The 26474-nt window shown below is 39.9% G+C and overlaps 1 protein-coding gene across 3 annotated transcripts; it reads left to right on the top strand.

Annotated features, from left to right (window-relative positions):
* LOC132381109 (probable transmembrane reductase CYB561D1) lies at positions 1-23057 on the top strand. Of its 3 annotated transcripts, none has more exons than XM_059950339.1 (4): positions 108-244; positions 7460-7496; positions 9218-9255; positions 13899-23057. In XM_059950339.1, exons 3-4 carry the CDS (start codon positions 9244-9246, stop codon positions 14400-14402), a joined length of 516 nt encoding a protein of 171 aa, XP_059806322.1. In that variant the 5' UTR covers positions 108-244; positions 7460-7496; positions 9218-9243; the 3' UTR covers positions 14403-23057. The 3 variants fall into 3 exon arrangements, with proteins under 3 accessions (XP_059806320.1, XP_059806322.1, XP_059806321.1); XM_059950338.1 differs by lacking the exon at positions 7460-7496 and adding an exon at positions 6155-6205 and having other exon boundaries at positions 119-244; XM_059950337.1 differs by lacking the exon at positions 7460-7496 and having other exon boundaries at positions 1-244.
* The last annotated feature ends 3417 nt before the right edge of the window (positions 23058-26474 follow it).

Here is a 26474-nt window from a genome sequence, read left to right as displayed (position 1 = left end):
GCCGTCTGGAAGTGACGTAACCGGGAGTTGAGCGCGGACCGGGTTCGGGGCCGGGGCGCTGGGATGCGGAGCTCTCAGTGGCTGTCCGAGCCCCTGGGCGCCAGGGTCGGCCAGGCGGGCCACGGCTCTGGAGCGCGGCGCTGCGGCCTCTACCTGTGTCTGAGGAAGACGGCGGGAGCGGCGGCCCACCTGAGTGCACTGGGGCTGAGCATCTACGTGGGAGTGCTGAGCCGCCTGGGAACCAGTGAGTGCGAGGGGAAATGGTGAAGCAGGGCTGGGCGAAGGGCACTGTCGGAGAAGTAGCGGTACAGTGAAATGGGGTGTGTATGTGTGTAGAGATTCGTGCAGAATGCTGCCTAGATTAGAGGAGAGGTTGGATAAAGTTAAGCTGTTTTCTCTGGAGGGCGAGAAGCTGAGGGGAGATGTGACAGGTGTATATGATTATGAAATGGCTAACCGGGGTCTCCTTCCCAGGGTTGAAATGTCTTATACTTTTGTGCATGTATTTGAGGTGAGTGGGGGTAAATTCAAATGAGCCATGCGGGAAACGTTTTCTTTTACACGGAGAGTGGCATTGCCAAGGGTGGTAGTGGCGGCAGATACAATAGAGGCTCTTAGTCTTAATAGGTAGGAAATGAAAGTGTATGGACATTGTGTAGGCAAAAAGGACTAATTTAGTTAGGTGTTTAGAATCATAGAAAAGTACAGCACAGAAACAGTTTAGTTATTTAATTAGATCAGTACAACATTGTGGATTGAAGGGCCTGCTCTGTGCTGTATTGTTCTAGGCTCTAATGTGAGAAGAAGCCAGGTGGGAATGGGTGGTGGAAATGCCAGTAGCAGGCGAGAGGCCGGTTATCCTGTAAATCACTTGTTGGCATGTCAAAGTTTCCCCGCTGTCTACAATCCAGAAGCCAGAGTAATAGAATACTTTTCATTTGAGTGAGTGAGTGACATTTGTCAGCTCTCAAGAAATGCAGTGTTGGCCAGAGAAAGAGTGGCTAACTTGATTGATACCACACATAAACAGTTATTCCTTCCACCACTGGGATGTGGTGGCTTTGGAGTGTATCAAAATACACTGTGGTTACTCACATTAACACTTCCCAAACTAGAGACCTCTTTCAGAAGGAGGTGAATCTAGAGTTATAGTCATAGAACAGTACAACTCAGAAACAGGCCCTTTGGCCCATCTAGTCCATGCCAAACTATAATTTATGCCTTGTTCCCAATGACCTGCACCAGGACCATAACACTCCTTACCCCTCTCATCTACATACCTATCTAAATTTTTCTTAACTGTTGAAACCGAACCCTTATCCACCATTTCTGCTGGCAACTCATTTCTTACCATCCTCTGAGTGATGCAATTTGTCCTCATGTTTCCTTAAATATTTCACCTTTCACTCTTAGCCCATGACCTCTAGTTCCAGTTTCACCCAACCTCAGTGGAGAAACCCTGATAATTATATCCCTCATAATTTTGTATATCTTAATCAACTCTCCCCTCATTTTCCTATATTCTAGGGAATAAAGTCCTAATTGATTCAACCTTTCCCTCTAACTCAGATCCTCAAGTCCTGGTAGCATCCTCGTAAATTTTCTCTGAACTCTTTCAAGCTTATTGACATCATTCCTGTCGGTAGGTGACCAGAAATGCACACATTACTCCAAATTAGGCCTCACCAAAGTCTAAAACAACTTCAACATAACATCCCAAATCCTGTACCCAGTAATTTGATTTATGAAGGCCAGTGCACCATAAGTTTTCTTTACAATCCTATCAAACTATGACAGTGTTTTGACAGCACTTTCAAGGAATTTTGGATCTGTATTCCTAGATCTCTCTGTTCTACTGCACTCTTCAGTGCCCTATCTCTCATTGTGATAAGTCCTTTCCTGATTACTCCTCCCTAGGAGCAACACCTCACATTTGTCTGCATTAAACTCCATCTTCCATTTTTTTTTTCAGTTCATCCAGATCCCTCTGCAAGTTTTGATAGTCTTCCTTGCAGTCCACTACACCCCCAATCTTGGTACTATCTGCATATTTGCTGATGCAGTTTACCACATTGTTATCCAAAATGTTGATACAGATGACAAACAACAACAGACCCACCACTGATTCCTGCAGCACTCCACCATTTTCAAACCTTCAGTCAGAGAAACAACCCTCTATGACCATTCTCTGCCATCTCCATGAAGCCAGTGCCTAATCCAATTTACTACTTCATCTTGAATGCCAAGTGACTAAACCTTGCAAAAGTCCTTTTACAGTATTGTGCAAATATCTTGGGCATATATAACTAGGGTGCCTAAGACCTTTATACAATACTGTATTGTCATTGGGGAGGGGAGAGCAAATTTGTAAATCTGGCAGGAGCAAAGGATGTTCGGAATGGCAGGGTGGAGTGCTGTGTGAGGTGTGTGGGACAGGTGACAAAGAAGGGTGTGGGTACGGTGGTTGGCGCAGGTGCAGACACAATAGGCCACAACATTTGGTGTATTGATCATTACAGAATGCCTCTCTGGTGCTTCCCACTCCCCTCTCCCTTCCCATTTTCCCAACCCTGCCCCTTCCCACTGTCAGTCCACAATAGAGAACCATATCAGAATCAGATTTATCATCACTCACATATGTCATGAAATTTGGTTTCTTTGTGGCAGCAGTACAGTGCAATACATAAAATTACTACAGTACTGTGCACAAGTCTGTATATTGACCATCTCCAATTAGTTCCTGTCTATCCAAATACTTATATGTCCATTTCCTTTGAATACCTTCCAATAACTTGCCTACTGATGAGGTCAGGTTTACCAGCTTACAATTTGCTGATTTATTTTAGAGCCTTTCTTAAACAATGAAACAATATTAGCTAACTTCCAATCCTCTGAGGATGTATTAAATATCTCTGCTTAGGGCCTCTGTAATTTCTGCACTTGCCTCCCACAGTGTCTGAGGCAACACCTTGTCGGGCTTTGGGGATTTATCCACCCTAAGTTGCCTCAAGACAGCGAACACCACCACTTATGCAATCTGTATAGTGTACATGACCTCACTGCTGCTTCAACTCACTTCTATAGACTCTCTCCATCTCTTGAGTAAATATAGAAAAAATCCATTTAAGATCTCCTCCATCTCTTGGCTGCATGCATAAATGACCACTCTGATCTTCCAGAGGACCAATTTTGTCCCTTGCTATCATTTTGCTCTTAATATATCTGTAGAAGCCTTTGGGCTAGAGCAACCCCAAGCCTTTGTTTGGTACTTGATTTCCTTTTTAAGTGTTCTCTTGCATTTTTTCCATACTTCTCAAGTACCTCGTTTGCTCTTTCCTGTCTATACCAGTTATGCACCTCCTACTTTTTCTTAATCAGGGCCTCAATAGCTCTCAAAAACCAAGGCTCTCTAATCCTGTTGTCCTTGCTTTTTATTTTGACTGGAGCATACAAACATTGTAATCTCCAAATTTCGTGTTTGAAGGCCTCCCACTTACCAAGTACACCTTTGCAAGAAAATAATGTGTCCCAATCCACACTTGCCAGATCCTTCCTGACACCTTCAAAATTGACCTTTCTCCAATTTGCAATCTCAACCGGAGGACCTGACCTAACTTCCTTCATAATTATCTTGAAACTAATGGCATTATGATCACTAGATGTTAAGTGTTCCCCAACACAAACTCCTGTCACCTTCCTTGTCTAATTTCCTAATCAGTGATATAGTATTGCACTCTCTTAGTTGGGACCTCTGTACTGATTAAGGAAATTTTCCTGAACACATTTGATTGATTCTGTCCAATGCAGCCCTTTTGCAGTATTGGAGGCCAGAAAATATTATAATCCCTTTAACATGGTCATCCCTTTCTTATTCTTCAATTCTATCCATATAGTCTCAGTAGATAAGCTCTCCAGTCTGTCCTGTCTAAGCACTAACATGACATTTTTCCTGACTAATAATCCCACCTCACCCCTCTTAATCCCTCATGCTCTATCATGTCCAAAACAATGAACATTGAGCTGCTAGTCCTGCCTCTCCTACAACCAAGTACAATAGCTACAATGTCATAATCCCATGTGTTGATCAATGCCCTAAGCCAGGGGTGTCAAACTCATTTTAGGTCACGGGCCAGATTGGGCAAAATGCAGCTTCATGAGGGCCGGATCAGTCGGGCACGTGCGAACGCAGCTTTCTTTGCCTCCGTTTTTTCAGCCTGTTCTCATGTGTCTCAGTCTCTGCTATAACTACAAAGTGTTTCACTTCACAAATTCCTTTTCTTATGAAGAAGACTGCTGAGCAAGCATTATGATTGGTATTAACTTACAATCATAGGCTTCATATCGCCGGGCTATTAATAATTAAAATAATAGATCTATCTAAAATGATCTCGCGGGCCGGATAGAATTGTACGCTGGGCCAGATATGGCCCACGGGCCTTGAGTTTGACACCTATGCCCTAAGCCGATCCACCTTTCCTACAATACACCTTGCATTGAAATATATACAACTCAGAACATTAGTCCCACCATGCTCAACCTTTTGTTTCTTAGTATGTAGTTTTAACAACGTCTTTCCCCGTAACCTCTTTGCTATCTGCTCTGGCATTTTGTTTCCCATCCCCCTGCAACTCTAGTTTACAACTCCTCATGTCATGCAGCACCAGCAAACTTTCCTGCAAGGATACCCCCACCCCCCAAGTTCAGGTGCAAACTGTCCCCCTTTACAGGTCCCACCTTCCCAGTAAAACAGCCGAATTATCCAGAAATCTGAACCCTTCCTTCCAGCACCATCTCCTTAGTCCCATGTTAAACTGTATGATCTTATTTCTAGCCTCACTAGCATGTGGCATGGGTAGCAATCCTGATATCACAACTCTGGAGGTCCTGTGCTTTAACTTAACCCCTAACTTCCTGAACTCATTTTGTAGGACCTTGTCAACCCTCCTACCTACGTCATTAGTACAGATTTGGGCACGACTTTTGGCTGCTCACCCTTCTACTTAAAAATGCTGTGGACTGAATCCAAGATGTCCCTGAACCTGGCACCTGGGAGGCAACGTAGCATCTAGAAATCTTGTTCTCATCCACAGAGCCTCCTGTCTATTCCCCTAACTAAGAGATCCCTAGTCACTGCAGTTTGTCTCTTATTCCCCTTTCCCTTCTGAGTCACAATCAATACCAAGAGACCTGGCTTTCTTCTGCAAGGTTACCCCCCCCCCCCACCCCTCCCACCCACAGTACCCAAAGCGGTGTACCTGTTGTTGAGGAGAATGGCCACAGGGATACTCTACACTGGCTGCATATCCGCTTTCTCCCTCCTGACGGTCACATAGTTACCTGTGTCCTGCACCTTTGCTGTAACTACCTCCTGTCGATCAACCCCTTCTAGAATTCACTCGGTTCTAGCTCCAGTTCCTTAACACAGTCTGAAAGAAGATGTAGCTGGATGCACTTCTTGCAGGTGTAGTCATCAGGGACACTGGCGGTCTTCCTACCTTCCCACGTCCCCTGAGGAGCAATCCACTCTCTTGCCTAGCACCCCACTGCTCTAACTGTGTGCCATAAGAAAGGAAGAAAAATTAAATGCAAAAATCTACTTACTGCCTTTGCCCTTTCTCACTGAAGCCGAAGCCTGAACTCCCTACTTTAACACTGGCTCACTCCTGCAATGGCCGCTCCACTTAAACCTAACTTGCCAAGTGGTTAATTACATTCAATCCACGTCTCCTCGGGATCTGTGGCGAACAGTGTGCACTGATTGCCCCCGTTTGCTTCTTTTGAACACTGTCCTGCTGCACAATCCACGTCTCCTTGGGAACTGTGGCTCTAGAACTATGTCACTGGAATTAGAGGCTGTGTGGAGCTGGTGTAGAAGAGGAGTTAAAGTCTGGGACAGATCAGAAATAATATTGAATAGCAGAGAAGGCAGATGGTCCATTTTTAGCATTCTTGTAATCTCTACTCACAAGAAGGATAGCATTGCATGAGGACACTACCAGCTGAAAGATGACTGTTACACACATAACTTGAAAATATTGACAGGACTTTCATCCTTCTGATGTACTTGTGTAATTGTTCCCACCTTACCCATATCTTGTACTCTTTTGCTTATGTTGGTACTCATTGATCTCTCCATGTGTACCCCTTCTGATAGTTCAGGTGCAAGTCAAACTTCTGTACACTTGAAACACCATGCACCCAAAAGGTAGGTGAAAGGTGTTTAAGTTTGCTTAAAAAAAACCCCTCTTAATATAGCATGTTAACAATTCAAATCTTTCTTTTCCCTTTGTGCTCTGTATTTTAAAGCAGAAGAATTCAAAGTGCATTTATTATCAAAGTATGTATACATTATACAACCTTGAGATTCCTCTCCTTACAGGCAGCCACAAAACAAAGAAATCCCAAAAGAACCCATTAAAAATGACCGTCAAACACTCAGTGTGCAGACAGAAAAAAAAACCATGCAAACCATAAAAGTAAGCCAATAGCATTCAGAACTGAAGTTGTACGAAAGGCGGAAAGCCAGGCATCACTGCAGCTGGAGCAGGCCACAGCCTTAGTGTAGTACAGAGCTGAGTAAACATTGCAGAGCAGCGATCAGAACCATGCAGAACTGACCTGTTCCTCACCTCCGGTCCTGACACCCTGAACTTCACAATTTGGCTTGGCACTTAAATTGGCCAAACATCGGGTTGTTCCTCGCTCTCTGACAGCACTGGGGCCTGAACCATGCCACCATGATTCGGTCCGTACCTCATCTTTCAAATTTGGCCTAGCACTTAAATTGATCAGACATTGGGACTTCCCTCATCCTTGCCTCCACCATGCTTCGCCTTTGCCTTCGTCACCACCTCCTTCTCCTCCCACCTCCATAATGCAAGAAGATCGAAGAGATTGTGCCTAAACATATCCTAGCATGAGTCAGGTATAGCTTGTAACGTTTCAAAATAATTGGAACTTCTTTATTAAGCAAGGTGAAACTTCCGCTTTCTGCTTAACTTGAAAGAAAGGGAGTGTATGTGTAATCACCCATTTATAAAGCTGGGCTCAGGCAACCCAGAACTTCAAAGAATGTAAAAGGGTGGGAGAAACAAGGCACTACAGATGCTTGAAAATTGATCAATATAGTAAGCTGCTGGGAAAACCCAGCACCTGTGGAGACAAAAGGTATGTGCTGATGTTTTGGGTGAAATCCCTGCGTCACCACTGGGAGGGGGGGAGGAAAGATGATTAATATAAAAGAGTGCAGTAGGGATGGTGAGACAGAAGCTGCTAGATATATAGAATCAGATTGGGGAAGGGGAAGAGATGGAAAAGGTAAAAGGGAGAGAACCTGGACAGATTGGTGAAAGTGGGAAAGGACCATAGAGGTCTCATGAAATTGGAAAATTAAGTGTTTATATCATTGGGTTGTAAGCTTTCCAAACATAATGAGATGGTGTTCTTGTTTCATGCTTAGCTTCAGAATGGCTGAAGAGAAGGCTGAGGAAAAGCAGGTTGGTATAGAAATGAGAAGAAGCGAAAAAGTTTTATTTGTCACATGTACTTGGAAACATTGGAGCATACAGTAAAATGTGTTAAACCAAGTTATCAAGGATTGTTCTGGGAGCAGCCCTGGAGTGTTGCCACACTTCTGGTGCCAACATTGCACACCCGTAGTTTACTCACCTTAACTGTACTACTTCGGAATGTAGGATAAAACTTAGAACCCACACCGTAATGGGGAGAATGTAAAAACTCCTTATAGGGTGGTGGGAATTGAATCCCAGTCAGTGATCACTGGTGCTGTAAAGTGATTGTGCTGCCTGCTACACCACTGAGAGTTGAAGTGACATGCAACTGGAGGCTCAAGATGGCTGTGGTGGTCAGATGTGGAGGAGGCCACGTTGCAAACATCGAATGCAATAGGCCAGCTTCAAGGGCAGTCTTGTGAATCAATGCCTGTTCAGGCCTTTGGATGGTGGTGAGGGAGGAGTTGAAGGGGCAATTGTTGTGCCTTGTATGGTTGTAGGCAAAATTGCAAGGGCATGGAGAGGGATGAGCAATCCTGGAAGTCATACTGAGAGCGGAACGTAGAAAAGTGGTGAGGAGGGAAGAAGTGTAGAAATGGCAAAGGGTGATATACTGGATGTGGAGGCTGGTGGGGTGAAAAGCAAGGACCAGAGGAACTCTTTTCATCTGGGCAAGGGATTGGGGTCTGAGAGGAGATGGTTGAGAAATGGAGGAAATTTGTTAGATCATTTCATCAACTACAGCAGAGGGGGAGTCACGTTCCCAGGTTAATGCAGAAGTCCTAGAGCAGAAAGCCTCATCTCCAGAGTATGCAGCACAGAAAAGAGGATGGTGTGCTTGTAGGAGATAGGTTTGAGCAGGGATATAGATGGTAGCTGTGGCAATTGGTATATTTATAGTGGATGTCCATGGCTAGTTTGTCCTGAAATGGAGACAGGTCCAGAAAAGTAAGAAAACCATTGCAGACTTTGATGTTATGAAGAAAGAGTTGGAAGGGCCGTCAGAACAAGTTTAGAACAAAGGCAGTAACAAGGGCCCATGCAAAAGCACGTGGCCTGTGTTTTCTAGTACCTGAAAACCTGTGATGTCTTCAGTGGGGTATTTCAGAACTGACAGATCAGTATGTCTTCACACTGATAATGATAGTACTAATAGCCCAGAGAGGGTTAGCAACTTAATATAAATAGTGCTACGGTGACTAAGACTTTTGCACAGTACTGTAGTAATTTTATGTTTTACACTGTACTGCTGTAAAGATAAAACAAATTTCATGATGTACTTGAGTGATGATAAACCTGATCCTGATATGGGTCTATTGGCTGAGAGTGGGAAGGGAACAGGGAGTGGGGAATCATAGTTGGGAAAAGGAGAAGGGAGAGGGGAGGGAAGGGGAAGAACCAAGAGACCTTCTGTAATGATCAATAAACCAATTGTTTGGAACCAGATGACCTTGTGCCATCCCTTGCCCCAGGCACTCCCTTCTCTAACACCTCCCACACTCCTCCTGCAGTGCTCCATCCTCAACGTTCTCAACATCGTGCTCTCTGCTCCTCGTTGACAAATACAGAACTGTGCAAAAGTCTTCGACACCCTAGCTAAATATATGTGCTTAAGACTTTTCAACAGTACTATAAAAGTATTATTCTTAATTGTGCTCAATACTTTCCTCAGAATGTTCATCAGCTGAAAATTTGGTCTTTTCCAGGTCGTTTCTCATGGCACCCAGCCTGCATGGCTGTAGCAGTAAGTGTTTCTTTTTGATATAAACATTTGACAAGTTATTATTTGTGATTCCAGATGATCATCTACAGTATATTTTCTGAACTTACCACCTCTTAATGATAGAACTGTATTTTGAATTTACAATAGTACACCTCAGGACATCTAAACACATTTTGTCAATTTATTCATAACGGGTCTACATTGAAAGTTAATGGAACTTATTTTAACTTATTGTGGGCTTTCTCTTTTGGCGAATATTCTGAACTACCCTATGCCAGAATTTATCTGCTTTAGAATATAAGACCAAGGAGCAGGTGAAGGCTATTTACTCCTTCAAAACTTCACTGCCATTCATCAAGATTGTGGTTAACCCATTTTCCTGCATCATCTTGTGGAATCTCTGTTTTGAATTAACTCAATGACTAAGCCTCCACAGCTCTTTCAAGTGGTGAATTCCTGGAGATATTTCTCCTCATTACAATCCTAAATGGCCTATCCCTTGTTCTGAGACTGTGACTACAGCTTCTCAATCTCTCATCCAGGGGAAAAGATGTCTCCTTTCAAGCTGTATAAATTTTGAATTTCATTGAGTTTCTCATTCTTCCAAGCTGGATAATGTAGGACTGACTGGTCATAGAGTCATATGGCTATACAGCATGGAAACAGGCCCTTTGGCCTAACTAGACCATGCTAACTAAGATGCCCAATGCAAGCTAGTCCCATTTGTTAGTGTTTGGTCCATAACCTTCGGAATCATTCCAATCCATATACTTGTCCAATTTATCCAATAAAAATTATTGTACAGTACCTGTTTCAACGTCTTCTTCTGGTAGCTGCTTTCATACAGATACCACCCTTCATGTAAAAAAAAATTGCCCCTCATTTCTTTTAAATCTTTCCCCTCTCATTTTAAACTGGTGTCCTATCATCTTGGTATCCCAAGTCTGCACAGTTACTTCTCATGGGAAAACGTGGCATTCCTGGTACTTTCAGCACTCTCTCTATGGCAAGTATATCCTTTTTATGGGTAAAGAATTCCAAAACTGAACAGAATGCTTCAGGTACAATCTCTCCTCTCACTAGCTCTTTATTTCTTAGCTAGATTATTGATGGAAGTTATGAATAGTTGGGATAAAGCACCAGTGTGTATGACACCAAACCAGTCTCAGTCTGCTAACCCGAGAAAGATCCAGTTGATGACTTGATGTGTGCTCCGGAATTAATGATGCAAACAATTCTTAGGATTCTAGCACATTGACAGATAAATTCCAAATCAATGACATTCAATGCCCTTGAGATTACAAAATTCATCTTGAAAAGGGGGAATAAATCAAAGTTAATGAGCTGTGAGACTGGAATTGCTGGTTTTGGGTTTGGTTCAGCTTGTATATTCCTCTTGAACAATATTAAGTTGCTCCTTCAAGAAAAGGAGGGCAGGTAGAAGCCAGAGAAGGTCATTCAGCTCCTTTCACTTGTTCCTTCATTTATTAAGATCATAACAGCTCTAAACCTGTTGTATATACTTTGATTTCCTTCATATGCAGCAATCTATTAATATCTCACATACTGAAGGTCCACTGACCTCCTCGCAAAGAGTTCCAGAAATTACTGCCTTTTGGCAAAATAATTACTTCTCTCCTCAATGACCAGCCCCTTGTTTTGACATTGTGACCTGGTAAACAATCCATCTACACTGTCTAACACTACCACGAGGAAATCTGCAGATGCTGTAAATTCACGCAGCACACACAAAATGCCGGTGGAATGCAGCAGGCCAGGCAGCATCTATAGGAAGAAGTGCAGTCGATGTTTTGGGTCTCAGCCTGAACGTGTGTCCAGAAAATGACATTAAGCAATCTTCAATCTTGAATAACTGTTAAACAATGAATAGTTAGGATTTGGATTACATTACATGATAAATGTTATCCTATGAATTTAACTCATTAGTATATTTAAACGGGATTGAATAAAAGTTTAAAAAGTTGCAAGATTATAGAACCATCGAGATTGTCCTCTGAAAGAGCCAGCATAGCCTCACTGAGGCAAATGGCTCCTTCATATGTTTATACTATTCTATAGTTCTGAGTAATGCAATAATCAAGGGCGATTTTAATCTACATATAAACTGATCAAATGAAGCTATCAGTAATAATGCAGCGAATGAATTCATGTGTGTAGAAGATGGGTTACTAAATTAATATATTGAAGATTGAATAAAGGGATGAGTTATCTTAGCTCTGGTATTATTCAATAAAAAGTATTAATTAGTCATCTGGTTGGTAAGCACCCTTTAGGGAAGAGTAATTATATTTCACACTGCATAAAAGGAAGGCATTCAACCCACTGTGTTAATATTAGCCCTGAATCCATTCCCATTTACTCACCTATTTCCTTGTAACCTGCTGTAATCTGATGTTTTATATAAAGATTGAAAATTAATTCAGTTCAAAATCAAGTGCTTAAAGCTAATTACAACAGTACAAGTTGTGTATATAGTTTGGGAAATTACATTAAAAGTTTTAACAGTAAATAAGCAATGGCTACCATTCAAAGAATTTATATATACTTTGCACAAAATTTGCTTTCCCTTTTAAGGCACAGAAGTGCAGCAAGTAATCAGCTGAGGCTAACAAAAACCGTAAGCTTTCATGAATCGAGTTGGATTGTTACTTTGAACTTTGAGTTGGTCTGTTGAATCCTTCTCTTTTCAAAGTGTTTTAGTACTGCATTCTTCCATAGGGATTTTAGTATTTTTCCTACCACTAAAATTAGGCTAACAGATCAGTAGAGATCCCTAATTTCTCTCTCCTTCCTTTTAACTATTCTGATAATAAATTCCACTTTTTCTTCTGCCACAGTTAGCAGGAAACTTTAATGTGTTTCAGTTCGCATAGCCAACCCATGTCACAGGAAGTTTCCAGTGTAAATACAGAAGTATAAACCTAAAATTGTATCAGCTTTAAAAAGCTGATTGGCCTGGGAGCATCAAAGCAATTTGAGATATTTTACTATTTTGTTATATTGTAATTTATTACATGCAATATAATGTATGTAATGTACATAACATAAAAATAGCATATTATTTATTAATGTGTATTGTGATGTTCTGTAAACAAATGTGGGCATGCTGTGTTGGTGCTGGAATGAGTGGCGACACTCGCAGGCTGCCCCAGCACACCCTTGGGTATGTTGGTTGTTAAAGCAAATGACACATTGCATTGTGTATTCTGATGTATATGTGATAAATAAACTTGTGTCTGTTGTTGACACCTTAAGAAGGGCTGACTTAACTTGGCTGAGAACAGGGCTACTGTTAGGTTTTCGAGTCTCTTCAAATGAATTGTCTGGAATAGTTTTATTGGGAGGTGGTCAAACATGCAGTACTTCTGGAAAGTTGTAGGTTTTGTTGCTTCTGGACAATGTAGGTCTTCCTCAGTGTAAACACAAAATCAGAACACAGGATGCTACCAATGGGATATGCAGAGCACTGAACAGTTACAAACTAGCAGGATTAAAAGGTTACTTGCATTGGTTTTGTCAAATGTTTTTTGAAGTTAGGAAGTGAATCTATTAAACTCTGTTTTAGATTAACAAATTGTGTGCAAGGTGCTTTAGTGAAAATAAAGCTGTTAAGTTCTCCCCTTTACTCTGGAGTTGTTATTGGCACATGTAAAACATACACTGGAATTTATTTATATATTTATAAATTAGTTTGCATATTCTGCACAGTTAAGTGATCAAGAATGTTTCTGAGCCGTTGCTTAGCTGGTCATTGCACCACTCACGAAGACAGGGGACTAACTTCAGTTGCTGATCATTGCTTTTCTAGTCTAATTTGGGAGTTGTCCTTGGAATCATTAATCCTTGGATAGGGAGGGGTATAAACAAACTTGTATTTCTGCCAACAGCAGGATATCACAAGCAGATATGATCACAATCAAATAATTAATTTTAGCTATGTTGCTTGAAAAATGCAAGCTCCCCTGCTCTGTGAAGTCATGCCATGGTAGCTTTCACATACTGTGGTGGTAGATGGGGCTTCCATTTGACTTTATACAAAAACTGCCACTAGTATAAAGAGACAGCAATTTTAATCTGCCACGCTCTTCAAGGTGATGTAATAAATTATTTTTTGTGCTGTTGATTTGTGGATGATTGCCAGTTACCCAACAGAATGCCTCTGTTCTTTGAAATCATTCTGTAGTCATCAGCATTGCTACTGATGGCCTGTGTTTCATTTGTTTCCTGAAGGTAGTCATGCAGTCCTTTTCTCTGAAGTCCCAAGTCATGTCAGGTGCCTCATGGGTCGATACTTGAAGCAGTTCTTCAGTGAGCTCGTTGCTGATTTTAATCTGTCTATCCTTTGAAGGCAGAATTTTGTGGAGGAAACAAATTCTGATTTTTTTCCTCACCCAATAACCTCTTTAAAGTAATCTGTAATAACAGGTGTGACTTTGAGACAGGAGAGTTCAGGGAGACAATTTTGGAATTGGGTAACTTGATAGAAGGTGCCAATACTGAATTGAAGGAAACTGGAAATACAGGAGAGAGGAGATTTATAAGCCTTCAGTAAATGTCAGCCCCGCCCAGCAGGAAAAGAATTCTTGCTACTGATGAGCCTGAATCAGTTGCATTAATGAATTCTGTCTTTGCTTTCATTTCAGGTCTGCTTTTGTATGACTGAAGCCATTCTGATCTTCTCAATGGACAGCTCCCCATTTTTTTGTTGCTCAGTTAAAGCCAAAGTGCGACTTCACTGGATGATGCAAGTTCTTGCTGTGATCATTGGTTCCATTGGCCTCATTTTCATTGTTTCCAGCAAGAACATCTCCGAGTCCCCACACCTTACCTCTTGGCACAGCATCCTTGGAATCGGGACTGCGATTGCTGTTTGTGGTCAGTTGCTGTGTGGCCTCTGCCTTTTGTTTCCAAAGTTGATCAATGCCTACTCAGTGACCAGGCTGCGACTTTACCATGCCACCTGCGGTCTAGTGGCTTACCTGATGGGGACGGCTACAGTAATGCTGGGCTTGTGCTCTGATTGGTTCAAAGCCCAGGTTAATGTGATTTTGTGGTACTCATGCTTAATTGTTCCACTGATTCCAGCTCTCGTTATTATGAACCAGGTCAATAATGGTTACTTGTCCAAGAAGAAAATAGTGATTTAATGTTGGATCAACATCAACATTGTGTTCATAGCACAACAATCACAGCCAATGTGTCCAGAAAAGATGAGCTTGAGAGATGAATTTGGAGCTAATTCTGTGATTGGTTTGGGCAAATACTGAGCAAAACTGGCTACAAGAAACCTTTTAAAATTCCTTTTTCCTTCACCTCCGTATCATGTCCACATCTATACTAACAAATTAATGATTCTTTTTCAACATTGTCTAATCTCCATTCCTGCTCCCTGTGGGCTCTCATTAGTCTTTTTTACAGACGATGCCAGACTTTGTCTGGAGTTCTGTAGTTCGGTGAATGCAGGGCAAAGAGTAAATTTATGGACATGCTATCTCCAGCTTGGTCATGGAATGAATGGACTGTCCAAGCAGGAAGAAAAAACTTTAAATCATTAAAAATGCATATATAGCTTAAAACATTTATTTTTATATTTCTAAATCCTTTTAGCACCAATGATGGAAATACTTCTGTATAAATCATAATCAATATGATCCAAAGATGTATTATTTAAGCAATGGTGTATATGTTAATATTTTTATGTTTACACCATCTAATGGTTCTGTGTTGTATTCATTATAGGCATCATGTGAAACTATACCCCCAGATTCTTAGTCTTTTCCTCTTGTGCTATATGCAGACTCTGGAAATTTTGTTCTAATATTTGTCTCTGGGTAGTAAGGTGTGCAGTATCTTTAGGGTGACATTGTAGGATCTTTATACATTTTCATGCTGAACAAATGTTGCTGATTGGCGTGAATTTGTAAATTTAAAAGTATTTTGGGATCTTCAAAATTTTTAATAGTAGAACCCATCACTGTATTGAAACTAGTTGAACTTTATCTTTTATTTTAGTACAAACAATGTAAGATCAAAAATCTAATAGAGGTTACCTTATCTGAGGGCTGAATGACCTGATGTGAGCTATAAAATAGCTTTGCAAATATATTCCCACAACTTTACCTGCTGGGATGCTAAAGGATGAAATCCTCAGGTTGCTTGTGTAGAATAGCAGGTAGCTAAATATGTCAGAGGCAAAATTATTCAGGTTAAATCTTATGTAAGCTGGTCAAATATACCAGTGGCTATGCAAAATTATTTTATGCTAAAATTTTATCAAGTTTTATAATAGACTTAACATTCAAGTGCTGCTAACATATTTGGAATTTTGATTAATCCACCTCTGCTTGCTTGTTTCTGGTTCAAATTACTTGAGTGAGTGTGGTGATAAACTCAATACAGCTTCAGTTATTATCATGACACAATTTGGCCCTAATTTCACTTTACTAATCGTTGGTCTGAGAAGTGGCAGTAAGGAATACATTTTTGAGAGCTTGTTTGAAAGCCCTAACATCTGCTTCCTCAGAAGTATTCTTCATTGTTTTCTTTATGATGTAAACCATTGAACTGGGCAGCTTGAGTGTATTTGATATATATGCCCTAAGTCAAATCATTTTTCTTTTTTTTTCCAACAATGATGCTCTTGAATGACTGAAATATTCCTGAAAAATGAAAACTTGTTATTGGGTGCAATCATTTTTTCTCTACTTATTCACCATCTATTTCTATTCAATATTTCGCTTTAAATGGTAGTGGACTTATGCTAAAGTTACCATTAGTGATGCAGTGGACCAAAATCAAATTCTAGGCTAAAGTTGAAATATTCAGTGGTTTGCACTCCAGTTGGATTGAGCACTTCTGGCGTGTTTAACCAGTTCATTTAGAGAAGGTTGCTCGGTGAAGGGTCATGAATTTTCTGAAAAGCAGATTAATTATTTTGCACTATCTGGTTTCTGACACTAGATGTCACTGTTTCACAGTATTTTAAACATACCAGCCATATGCATTACAGGATGTCATATGGAGCTTTGTGTATTATCTGTGAATTTTTCTTGTACTCGGCATAATTTTAATTTTTGACTATAATAAGATGGTACCCCTTTATCATGCATGATAAAAATCACAATGGGTGTGAAAATAATGTGCACTGTAAAATTGAACAGTAATACTTTTGTCAGAATCTTTGTTCTTGGTGATCTCAAGGCCATGTGACATAGTACTTATGAAGGGACCTCAAATTTGTACATGTACAACAAGGCAGTTGGTATCTGAAAAATGCAAATGTTGGAAGTTATGTCATTACCAAAACATGTTTTCTGCCAATATTTAGTGTCTAAAAGTGAGACAACAAACAAAAAAGGGATATTGTGTGTATGTGTAATGGAATCAAGGTATATGTGCATAGTATATGAATGTAAGATATCATAAACCCAGATGGTTCACTTCTAATCATCTGCCTTGAAGTACATATCAGATGACAATTGTCAAGGAAGGTGCAGTAAGTCTTGGTACATAAATATAAGTTTTATATTATATTGCTTCACTAAGGTCTTTAATTTGAATTAATGTTTTCATTTTTGCTTTGGCTTACATGATTTCCATCAATTAAGAAATGGGGTGCCACAGTAGTGCGGCAGTGAGCACGACACTATTACAGGTTGAGGTGTCGGAGTTCAGTTCTGGCATCCTCTGTAAGAAGTTTGTATGGACTTCCCGTGAGTGTATGGGTTTCCTCCAGGTGCTTTGGTTTCTTCCCACAGTCAAAAGATGTAGTGGTTAGCAGGTTAATTGATCAGTGTAAATTCTCCAGTGATTAGGTTAGGATTAAATAAGTGGGTTGCCGAGAGGTGCAGCTCGTTGAGTTGGAAGGGCCTTGTTCTGTGCTGTATCTCTAAATAAAAATAAATAAATATAGTTTATGTCACTTGAGACCAAGCCAAAAGCTGAGAAGTGATAACTTGAAAGAAAAGTCTTCTGTATGTTATTTATGAAGTGTGCTGATGCTGGGTTGCCGCAGGACAATTGTGAGATTTGTGGTTCATTTTATGTGTTCTTGTTGAGAAAGAAATAGAGGAAATCACCAAGAGGTCCTCAAATAATGCCACAGCACTACTCTTGAGAGTTAGTATGGTATGTTGGTTTGATACTTTGCTTCATTAACCTGAAGGTTATGAATGAGGAAGGTTGTATTATTTATCTAGAGTGACCTGTACCACATCCACGCTTTCTGACCTGTACGCTGGAACTACTACCTTCACCATTCCAAACATTATATCTAACTGCTGTGTAAATGGCTATCAGGCTTTTAGCTATACAACTTTATTTTAGAGTCTATTCACACAAAAACAAAATGATATACAGTGGATTCTGCTTAATTGGGACCAGTACATTTTGGCTCAATTAGCCAAAGTTTCATGGAAATAGTTGAAAAGGAATAACAAAGCAGAGTAACAAATTATGTATTTAAATGAAATGCAGAACAATGCCAAAACTACTTTGGTACATTAAAACTGTATTGGTTCCTAATAGTTATCAAAGGAGAAATTCATTCAGTATATGCTGACATGTTCTTTTGATAGACTATAAACAAAATCAGTTCAAACACCTAGTGCAGATAATGGACTGCCTTCAAACAGTACTTTTGACAGTTGTATCCACCAAATCTTTATTTTAATTGTATCATTCAAGACTGTCAATACCTTCAAATTCTTTGTAGTTCCTAACTTGTTGAAGTAGTGAAATCATTTCATTTCACACCCAGTCGTTTCTGGTATTTCCAAGACTGAATGCTTGAAATCGCAGTGAGCAAAACTCTTCTGAATTGTCTTACTGTTTATTGCTTGTCAACTATCAGTGGCAAAAATCACTGCTTTTTGAGCATAAGCACTCAAGTGACACTATTTAAAAAATGTTCAGTTTAAGCATGATGTAGTGTTCAATAGCCACTCAATGGGTACGTGACTGATGCTAGTTAGAAAATGTTTAACAGCAGTCTTCTGCCCCAATTTAAGCAGTTTAGCGTTCCAGATAAATGAAGGGAATCCCAGCTATTGCCCCGATTAACTGATGGCCCAATTAACCAAAATCTACTGTATTTTAAATATTAATACAAAATATAAATTCTTCCCCCTGGAACCCATTGAGCTTCCTGATAATTCAAAATGTATTTGATTTAGCAATGAGTCAATCAGTTCATATGACTTATTCTATTTTAATCTCCCCTCTGAAATTAAAAATAATTCTAAAATATATAAAATTTGTGAAGTTCTGCTATACCAGCCATCTGTTAGTGCCTATATGAAGCACTGGCTGAGCTGCACCAAGTGAGGTAATAGTTCAATCCGTGGTCTGTGAAGAGTCAGCTTTTCCTTGACTAGATTGGCTGTTTGAAGCAGCAGCTATCAGGTCAGGACATGAACAATCATTGTTCATTTGATCCTCAAGGAAATGTTTTACCTATAGATAGAACCAATACCAGCTGTGGCTTGAATAGTCTGTCAGGGACTGTCACGATCAATTGTAAGAACTCTGAGAGAAATAAAAGCTGCGCATGCACAAAGCTGTTTTGTCTGAACACTCTTGAGGCAAGAGAAAGGCATCACAGGCACCATTTCAATATTTGAAGTTTGGCTATGCCAGGAAACATTTTCCGTGTATAGTAGCCGAATCCAGCAAGTTTCTTCCCCAGAAAGGGCATATGTGCAAGGGATCACTAGTTTCAAGCACATGTACTGGGTTTTATTAAGGGGCAGGGTAATCAGAAACCATTTCTTATTTGTATAACATATGAGATATTTAAGTTCTATTTATTGAACATCTTTGTTGTTTTAACCATACTGAGGGGGAAGGGTCTTCGAAGTGGTAGAATGGTTTGTGGAGCCTGTTACTGATTAATGTTTGTATATTTAAAAGTAAGACATTTCTCAATTTACAGTAATAGCTTGCATAAGTAAATTAGGCAGTGGTGCTGTGAGTTCTAATGGAAGTATGTTATTGCACTGGAAGTAGCCAGATATTGTTCCTCTTTGCACCTTGTGGTACATTGGGTGGCAACTTTGCAGTTTCTTTAGCACTAGATATGAGTCTCCCAAATGGTGCAATACTTAGGATGTGAGTTTTCTTGAAAGGTAATGGACTTGAAGCTGCTTTAGGATATGCATATTTAATTAAATTTATAGTGAGGTTCTTTTCAATTTCCCCTTTTACATAAAATTGCAATGATTATATGTCAATCACCACTGAACAACTCTTCTACAGCACATTTCCAAATACTTTCCATAAACGGGACAAGGAATAAGTCACCAAATGCCCTTCATTGCAAGTGAAAATGGAAATGATATTTCAGGGTGAACTTCTGTGCTGATTCAATCATCAGCTGTAAGATTTCTTCATTCTTTTTAAACTCAGGTTACCTTTTGGTGTCTTCAAGCATTTAATTTTAGCTGTTCCCTTTATACCCTTTGAAAGTTGATCAGTCACACCTGTACATAGAACAGTACAGCACAGAACCGGGCTCTTTGGCCCACAATGTTGTGCTGACCCAACTAAAAAGTAAATTTTTGAAAGAAAACCAATCCCTCCTACTACACAATATCCACATCCTTTCATCTTCCTCACATTCATGTGCCTATCTAAGCGACTCTTAAGAGCCTCTGTTATATTTGCACCATGCCAGGCATCCACCACTCTCTGAGGAAAAAACTTGCCCCTCACATTACCTTTGAATCTAGCCCCTCTTGCCTTCAATGCATGCCCTCTGGTATTAGACATTCAACCCTGCGTAAAAGATACTCCCTGTCTACTCTGCCTTGCATTTCAATTCATAAATACCACAGTCCCTGCAAAGTCACAATCATCATGCAGTTTACAGTTTTGGAGGTGAAAAGAATAGAAATGTCAATTTTTTTTTGAATTATTTTCAGCAGAGCACTCTGTGTAAAAATTATTTGCTACTAAATACATTTATTTCAGGTTAAGAAGAATATTGGGTGATGGTGGTTGTTTTTGTCTAGGTGTCTTGCTGCTGGCTGCCTACAATCTGCCTGGAGAAATCCTAGTTTATTTTGGATCTGTCTTGATCAACATTAAAGGTGCTTTAATGTTAGAGCAACTTTTGATTCTGACTCCATGGGTCTACCCTCACTCCTAGTTACTTTTCAGTCTATCCTGGCTTAATTTATTGGACTATAGTTTTGGTTACATTTCAACTGTTTTCACTACTGAGTATGTACTGAGTGTTCTGCTTTTTACAGACCAAGTGAAACTCGGTCTTTTTTACATTTACACAGGTGAAGGGCTTGAGGTAAAAGGCTGCAGGATTTTAATGACTTCAGCCATTCTAGAATAGGATCAACAATGAATGTATTGTTGATGAATGTACAATTTACAGTCAATTCACCTGGATTCAGCTTGACTCCTTTGCCCTCCACCTCTCTGAGGTGTAGATGGCAGTATTAAAAAGGATCAGCGGTAATGATTTTATGTCATACTGCAATCCCCTTGCTTGATCCTGATGAAGGGTCCCAATCCAAAACGTCGACTGTTTATTCCTTTCCATAGATGCTGCCTGACCTGCTGAGTTCCTCCAGCATTTTGTGGGTGTTTCCTTTGCTTGATGTCCTTCCTGATATTAATGGGGCAGTCTTTTTCTCATTTACATCTGTCACGTATTTGCATCTGTGCACAAGATCAGCAAATTTTGGGGGGAGCTGCTTACATCCGAGAGTTTTTAACAGCACTTTATGTCTTACAGTATTTTATGTTAATGCCAGATCTATAAAAATAATTGTCAATTGTTTATGGATTCTTTTGGATCTTGCATATAATGTCTTCTGGTATAGTAATATTCTTATTGCACTCAGTACCAAAAAAAAGACACCTAAAATTGATGTTAACTTACTAAGCCTCTTCATTGGAATTTCCATGAAGAAGTAGACCCAAAGGTAATAAGCCGTTAGTTATCAGTATCTTCCAGCAACTCTGAAGACAGCATGACTTGTTTTCAGTGCACTTGGAATGGCAACTCAGCCATAGAAGAGTCTCAGAAAGAAGTTTAATCTTCCAGAGTGTAGAAGGAGTGTATGATTTAAGAAGTCAGAGGGCATTAGTGTTCCTATGAGCCTGTCATTTGTGGGTTTGGGAGGTGTTGGTGAGCAACATTTTAAAGAAATAGTGTGCTATGGCTTTGATACTTTGATAGAGGATGTGAATGTATATGCAAGTGACTGATTTGTCTAAACAATGCCAAGTTTTTTTTATATATTAAGGTTTGCGGCCAGGAGCAAAGATACGCAGAGAATCTCGTGATTGTGTTTATGAGAATGGATGTGGAAACAACAGTTTCAGCAATAAATCTTTTAATTTAAAACATTTCTTAAGCATCTTTTGATTAAGCATGATTTTGATTAGTAGGATCCTCTGGAATCAGTCACTCTGCCAATCTGTGTATGGCCAAATCTCTGAGAGTGAGTTATGGGCTAGCTAATGTATTTTAATCTGACTTAATGACAAGTCTTGCTACTCTGAACTAGGGACACCATCTGCACATTGTAGATGCTTGGTGCTTGATCAGATGTCTGTGCTTCAGTATTGTCAACTTGAGCAAGGACTATTGTAGTACTCAGATTCATTTATTTATACCATGTACATTGAAACATACAGTGAAATCTTCGTGTTAACAGCCAACAGAGCCAGCCCACAAGTGTCACCACACATTCCGGTGCCAGCATAGCATATCCACAATGTTTAGCAGAAACTATGTTCCTTAGTATTTTCATAGAGACCAGAACCATACAGGTATGCCTGTAGTTGAGCAGGCAACAGGGTCCAGATTTGACTGTGCATCATACTCTTGGCACATCAGCTTAGATTATCTGCTGTAGTCTCTAAGGAAGACTGCAGGTTCCAGTGCCCTCAGTGAACCACAACTAATCTTGTCTAGTTCCAACCTTCGTTTCAGGAGAGTGCGACCACAGGAACTTCAATTTTACTTGCTTCACTATAAAATCCATGGTATAGATAGATATCCCAGAGGAAATTACAGTGTCACAGTAGCATTGCAAGTGTACAGATAGACAAATATTAGAAGAGAAGTATTTTAATGCACCACATGACCAAAATGCAAGCTGGGTCTTGTTTTCATTTTTCTTGGCACAAAATATTTAAAATAGAATTTTGTGTTAGCTTGGATACAATGAAAGACATGATTACATATTTAGCCATCTGTTGTATTTACAAGAATTACACGTACATCTGTGTGCATGTGCGCATATTGAATTTATTTTTCTACTCAAAATGTCAATCCCAAAGTGTTTTTGATTTAAATAATGTCCTTCTCAATGCTATTATATATGCTCTGCAACTGCACCTGTTCTTCCAAATGTAATGTTGTGCAATGTGACTTATCACATCAAGCCTCCACATAACATTTAAAAATTATAGCTAGTACACATTTTCTTATATTTAGAGTGTTTCTCAGTAAACTATGCTAAAATGCACTGTAAATAAGAAAATATGTGCTGTTTTTGGCACAACAAAGGACCTATGTACAATAAATATATTGTTGAAGTGTTGGATGAACTTTGATCAGGATCCCTTGTCTCTTAAGATAGTATGCTTTGCTCTCAGGTTTTTAAACTTGTTCATGGATTATTGCAATTCTGTTCTATTTTATTCCACATTATTACGTCGTTTTGTTGTCATACTAGCTTGATGAAAATGCACTATATGTTCTAACAAATGGAATTGTGATCATCTAAACTCTGCTTTTTTAATAAAAATGTTTTTATTGAATTGACACAAATGTACTTTTAAAATCTGCTTTGCTTTTAATTACTAATCCAAAGTTTTGTAAGGTTCGGGGAAAGGCTAAGATAACAAATTGGGTAAGTGCTGTTGGGATGACACGGTAGTGTAATGCCATCCACAACATTATATAATTCAGGCAAATGGGCTCAATTCCTGCTGCTACCTACAAGGAGTTTGTACATTCTCCCTGTGACCACATGGGTTTTCTCTGGGTGCTCCTGTTTCCTCCCACAGTCCAAAGATTGGTAAATTACTTGGTCATTATAAACACAGTCGGCTTTCTGTATACATGGATATAAAATATTCCAAAAAGCAAAACTTGAATTTGCCGCGCACCGAGCACTACGCTGAATCCACGTGAATGAAGTGATGTCTAGGCATACCCTGCTGTAGCCTCCCACCATTTCACAGATCCTCAGTCTCTCTTCAGCACTCGTTTGAGCACTGTTCACCTCATGTCTTGTTCGTTCACTATTTGTGTTGTGAGCAAGAGGAAGGAGTTTAAGGCTAGTAAGGGATGACTGGCTAGCTATGTAAAGCGCTTACAGACTCAAGAACTTAAAGATGATGGAAGAATCGGCATCATCAGCGTTCCCAGAAGAGCTACGATGGTTGTGTCTGTACTGAATATGTACAGACTTCTTTTCTTGTTATTGTTCCCTAAACAATACAGTATAACAACTACTTACATAACATTTACATTGTATTAGATATAAGTAATCTAGAGATGATTTAAAGTATACTGAAGGATGTGTGTAGGTTATGTGCGAATACGATACCATTTTATATAAGGGACTTGAGCATTTGCGGAACTAATCGCCCGCAGATAGCGAGGGACGACTGTATTCCTGTGATTAGGTTAGGATTGGGGATTGGTAGGTAGAATGGTATTCCACGCCATATCTCAAAAAAATAAATAAAGTACTAAGTTTCGGCTGTTTGCCTCATGTAACATTACAAAATGTAGTTTGGGGTGCTTGATTTAGGGGCCAAATAAATGCGTGTATCAATTTTACAACCCGGGTGAGATGACAAGTAGACAGTCTAGAATAGGTCTGAAAGGCCCGATCATGCTGTTTGAAGAAGGCGCAGGAATTCTGATATCTTGGACAATATTTTCACAGTCCTTATACCTAAATTAAAACAAATTGGTTATTTGATTATTTTCCCATCGCTGTTTGTGGATGCCTGCTGTGGAAAACATTGGCTATTGCATTATTTCAGATAACAGAAGTGAATGCACTTTGTGATATGAATGGGAAATTGAGGTTTTAAATGGCACTAAAATTATAGTTTAATTTTGTATCTTCAGTTACAAACTGTGATGTCCGGTCGTTGTTTTTAAGTTGTTAGCTCTTTCACCAGTGGATTGTCAGTACTTAAAATCATCAGCAAAGTGGTGGTGGGTGCTGTTCAGATTGCTGTGAAATGACACTTGACAACAACCTGCTCAGCAAGATGGGTTTTTGATTTTTAGCAATACTGTCTTGTTCCAGCATATGCCCAAGCATAAAATAAAGTGCTGACTTCATAGGGGTCATAGTAATAGAGCACAGTATCAGGCCCTTTGGCCCATCACATCCATACTGACCATTGTACCTATCAGTAGCAATCCAATTTACCAGTACGTGGTCCATAGCCTCTCTATGCATTCATCACTCTGACAGGCAGTGGATTCCGGATCCCAATCACTTTCTGGGTGAAAAAGATCTTCTATAGACCCCTCTAAATTTACCACATATCCTAAACTTATGCTCTCTAGTTTTGAACATACCTGCTATGGGAAAAGCAACTTTTAACTCAAATCTATTCCTCTCACAATTCTGAACACTTCTATTTGGCCTATCCTCTGCTCCAAGGAATCGAGTATCTCCTCATAATTGAAAAGCACCATATTGGTGAACTTTCTCTATATCCTATCCCATGCAAATACTTTCTTCCTGTAGTATAGTGACTAGCAATGTACACAGTACCCCAGCTGTATCTGAGGCCCTCTGTAGGTTGGGGTTGACCATAAATGTTGTGTGCCAGCTGTCTGTGTCTTGCACGCCAAGGCAGTAAGATATGGAGAGCAAGCTGTTGTCCACACAGTAGGCTCCCCTTCTCTGCACCGCTGGTGAATCCAAAGCAACGGCAGAAACTGATTCAGTTGGGCGCCAGCAGCATTGCCGGAGTGGCCAGTTATCATTGAACTGAACGTAGCACCACCTTAGCGACTCTAGCTCCAGAGTTTTCCTCCGGGTTCTCCATGAGTGGGTATAGCCATAAGGTAGCAGAGGTCTGAGATTGAGGAGTCTGTTTTTAAGTGTTACCAGAGATCAACTGGAAGTCTCCTGCAGTGGCATGAGTGATAGTGATTGTTGATTAATCATCTCAGCTTCAGGATATTATCACAGTGGTTACTCGGGCAGATCCATCAATGTCTTCCTTCTATCATGTCAACAGTAAGGATATTCACTAATGATTGCAAAGTGTTCAAGACAGCTTAAATTCAAAAAAATTGGAGCAGTCCTTCATTGCTGTACAGAAATATCAAGGCTATACTGGTAAATTGGTTTATTTTTGTCACATATGCCGATGTACAGTGGGGGAAAAAAGCTTGTCTTGCATGCTGTTCATACAGATTACAATGGTTTATTGAGTTAGTACATGGTAAAACAATAACAGTACAAAATAAAGTATTACAGAGAAAATGCAATGCAGGTTGACAATAAGGTACAAGGTCATGATGAGGTAATTTGTGATGTCAAGTCCATCTTATAGTACTAGGGAAATGCTTAGTATCTTATTACAGTGGCATCATAGTCTTAAAACAACAGTGAAGTATACCTGGGTGGCTGGGGTCTCTATATCCATGACTGTGGCTAGTTATAGCTCAAATTATAATTTTGCTGATGATACCACCATTGTTGGTAGAATCTCAGATGGAAATGAGAGGACATACAGGAGTGAGATATACCAGCTAGATGAAAGGTGTCACAGCAACAACCTTGCACTCAATGTCAATAAGACGGAAGAGCTGATTGTGGACTTCAGGAAGGGTAAGACGAGGGAACACGAACTAATACTCAGAAGTGGAGTGAGTAACTTCAAGTTCCTGGGTGTCAACATCTCTGAGGATCTAACCTGGTCCCAAATTACTATTGATGCAGCTATAAAGAAGACAAGGCAGCGACTATATTTCATTAGGAATTTGAAGAGATTTGGTTTCTCAACTATAAAATTTATATAGATGTACGATGGAGAGCGTTCTGACCGGCTGCACCACTGTCTGGTGTGCACAGGATCAATAGCTACAGAAGGTTGTAAAATTAGTCAGCTCCATCTTGAATACTAGCCTCCATAGTACCTAAGACATCTTCAAGGAGTTGTGTCTCAGAAAGGTGATGTCCATTATTAAAGACCCCAACCACCTA

The sequence above is a fragment of the Hypanus sabinus genome, chromosome 25, assembly GCF_030144855.1.
Source record: "Hypanus sabinus isolate sHypSab1 chromosome 25, sHypSab1.hap1, whole genome shotgun sequence".
Lineage (NCBI taxonomy): Eukaryota > Metazoa > Chordata > Chondrichthyes > Myliobatiformes > Dasyatidae > Hypanus > Hypanus sabinus.
The sequence above is the reverse complement of the archived record's forward strand: the minus strand, read 5'-3'. Positions and strand labels throughout refer to the sequence as shown.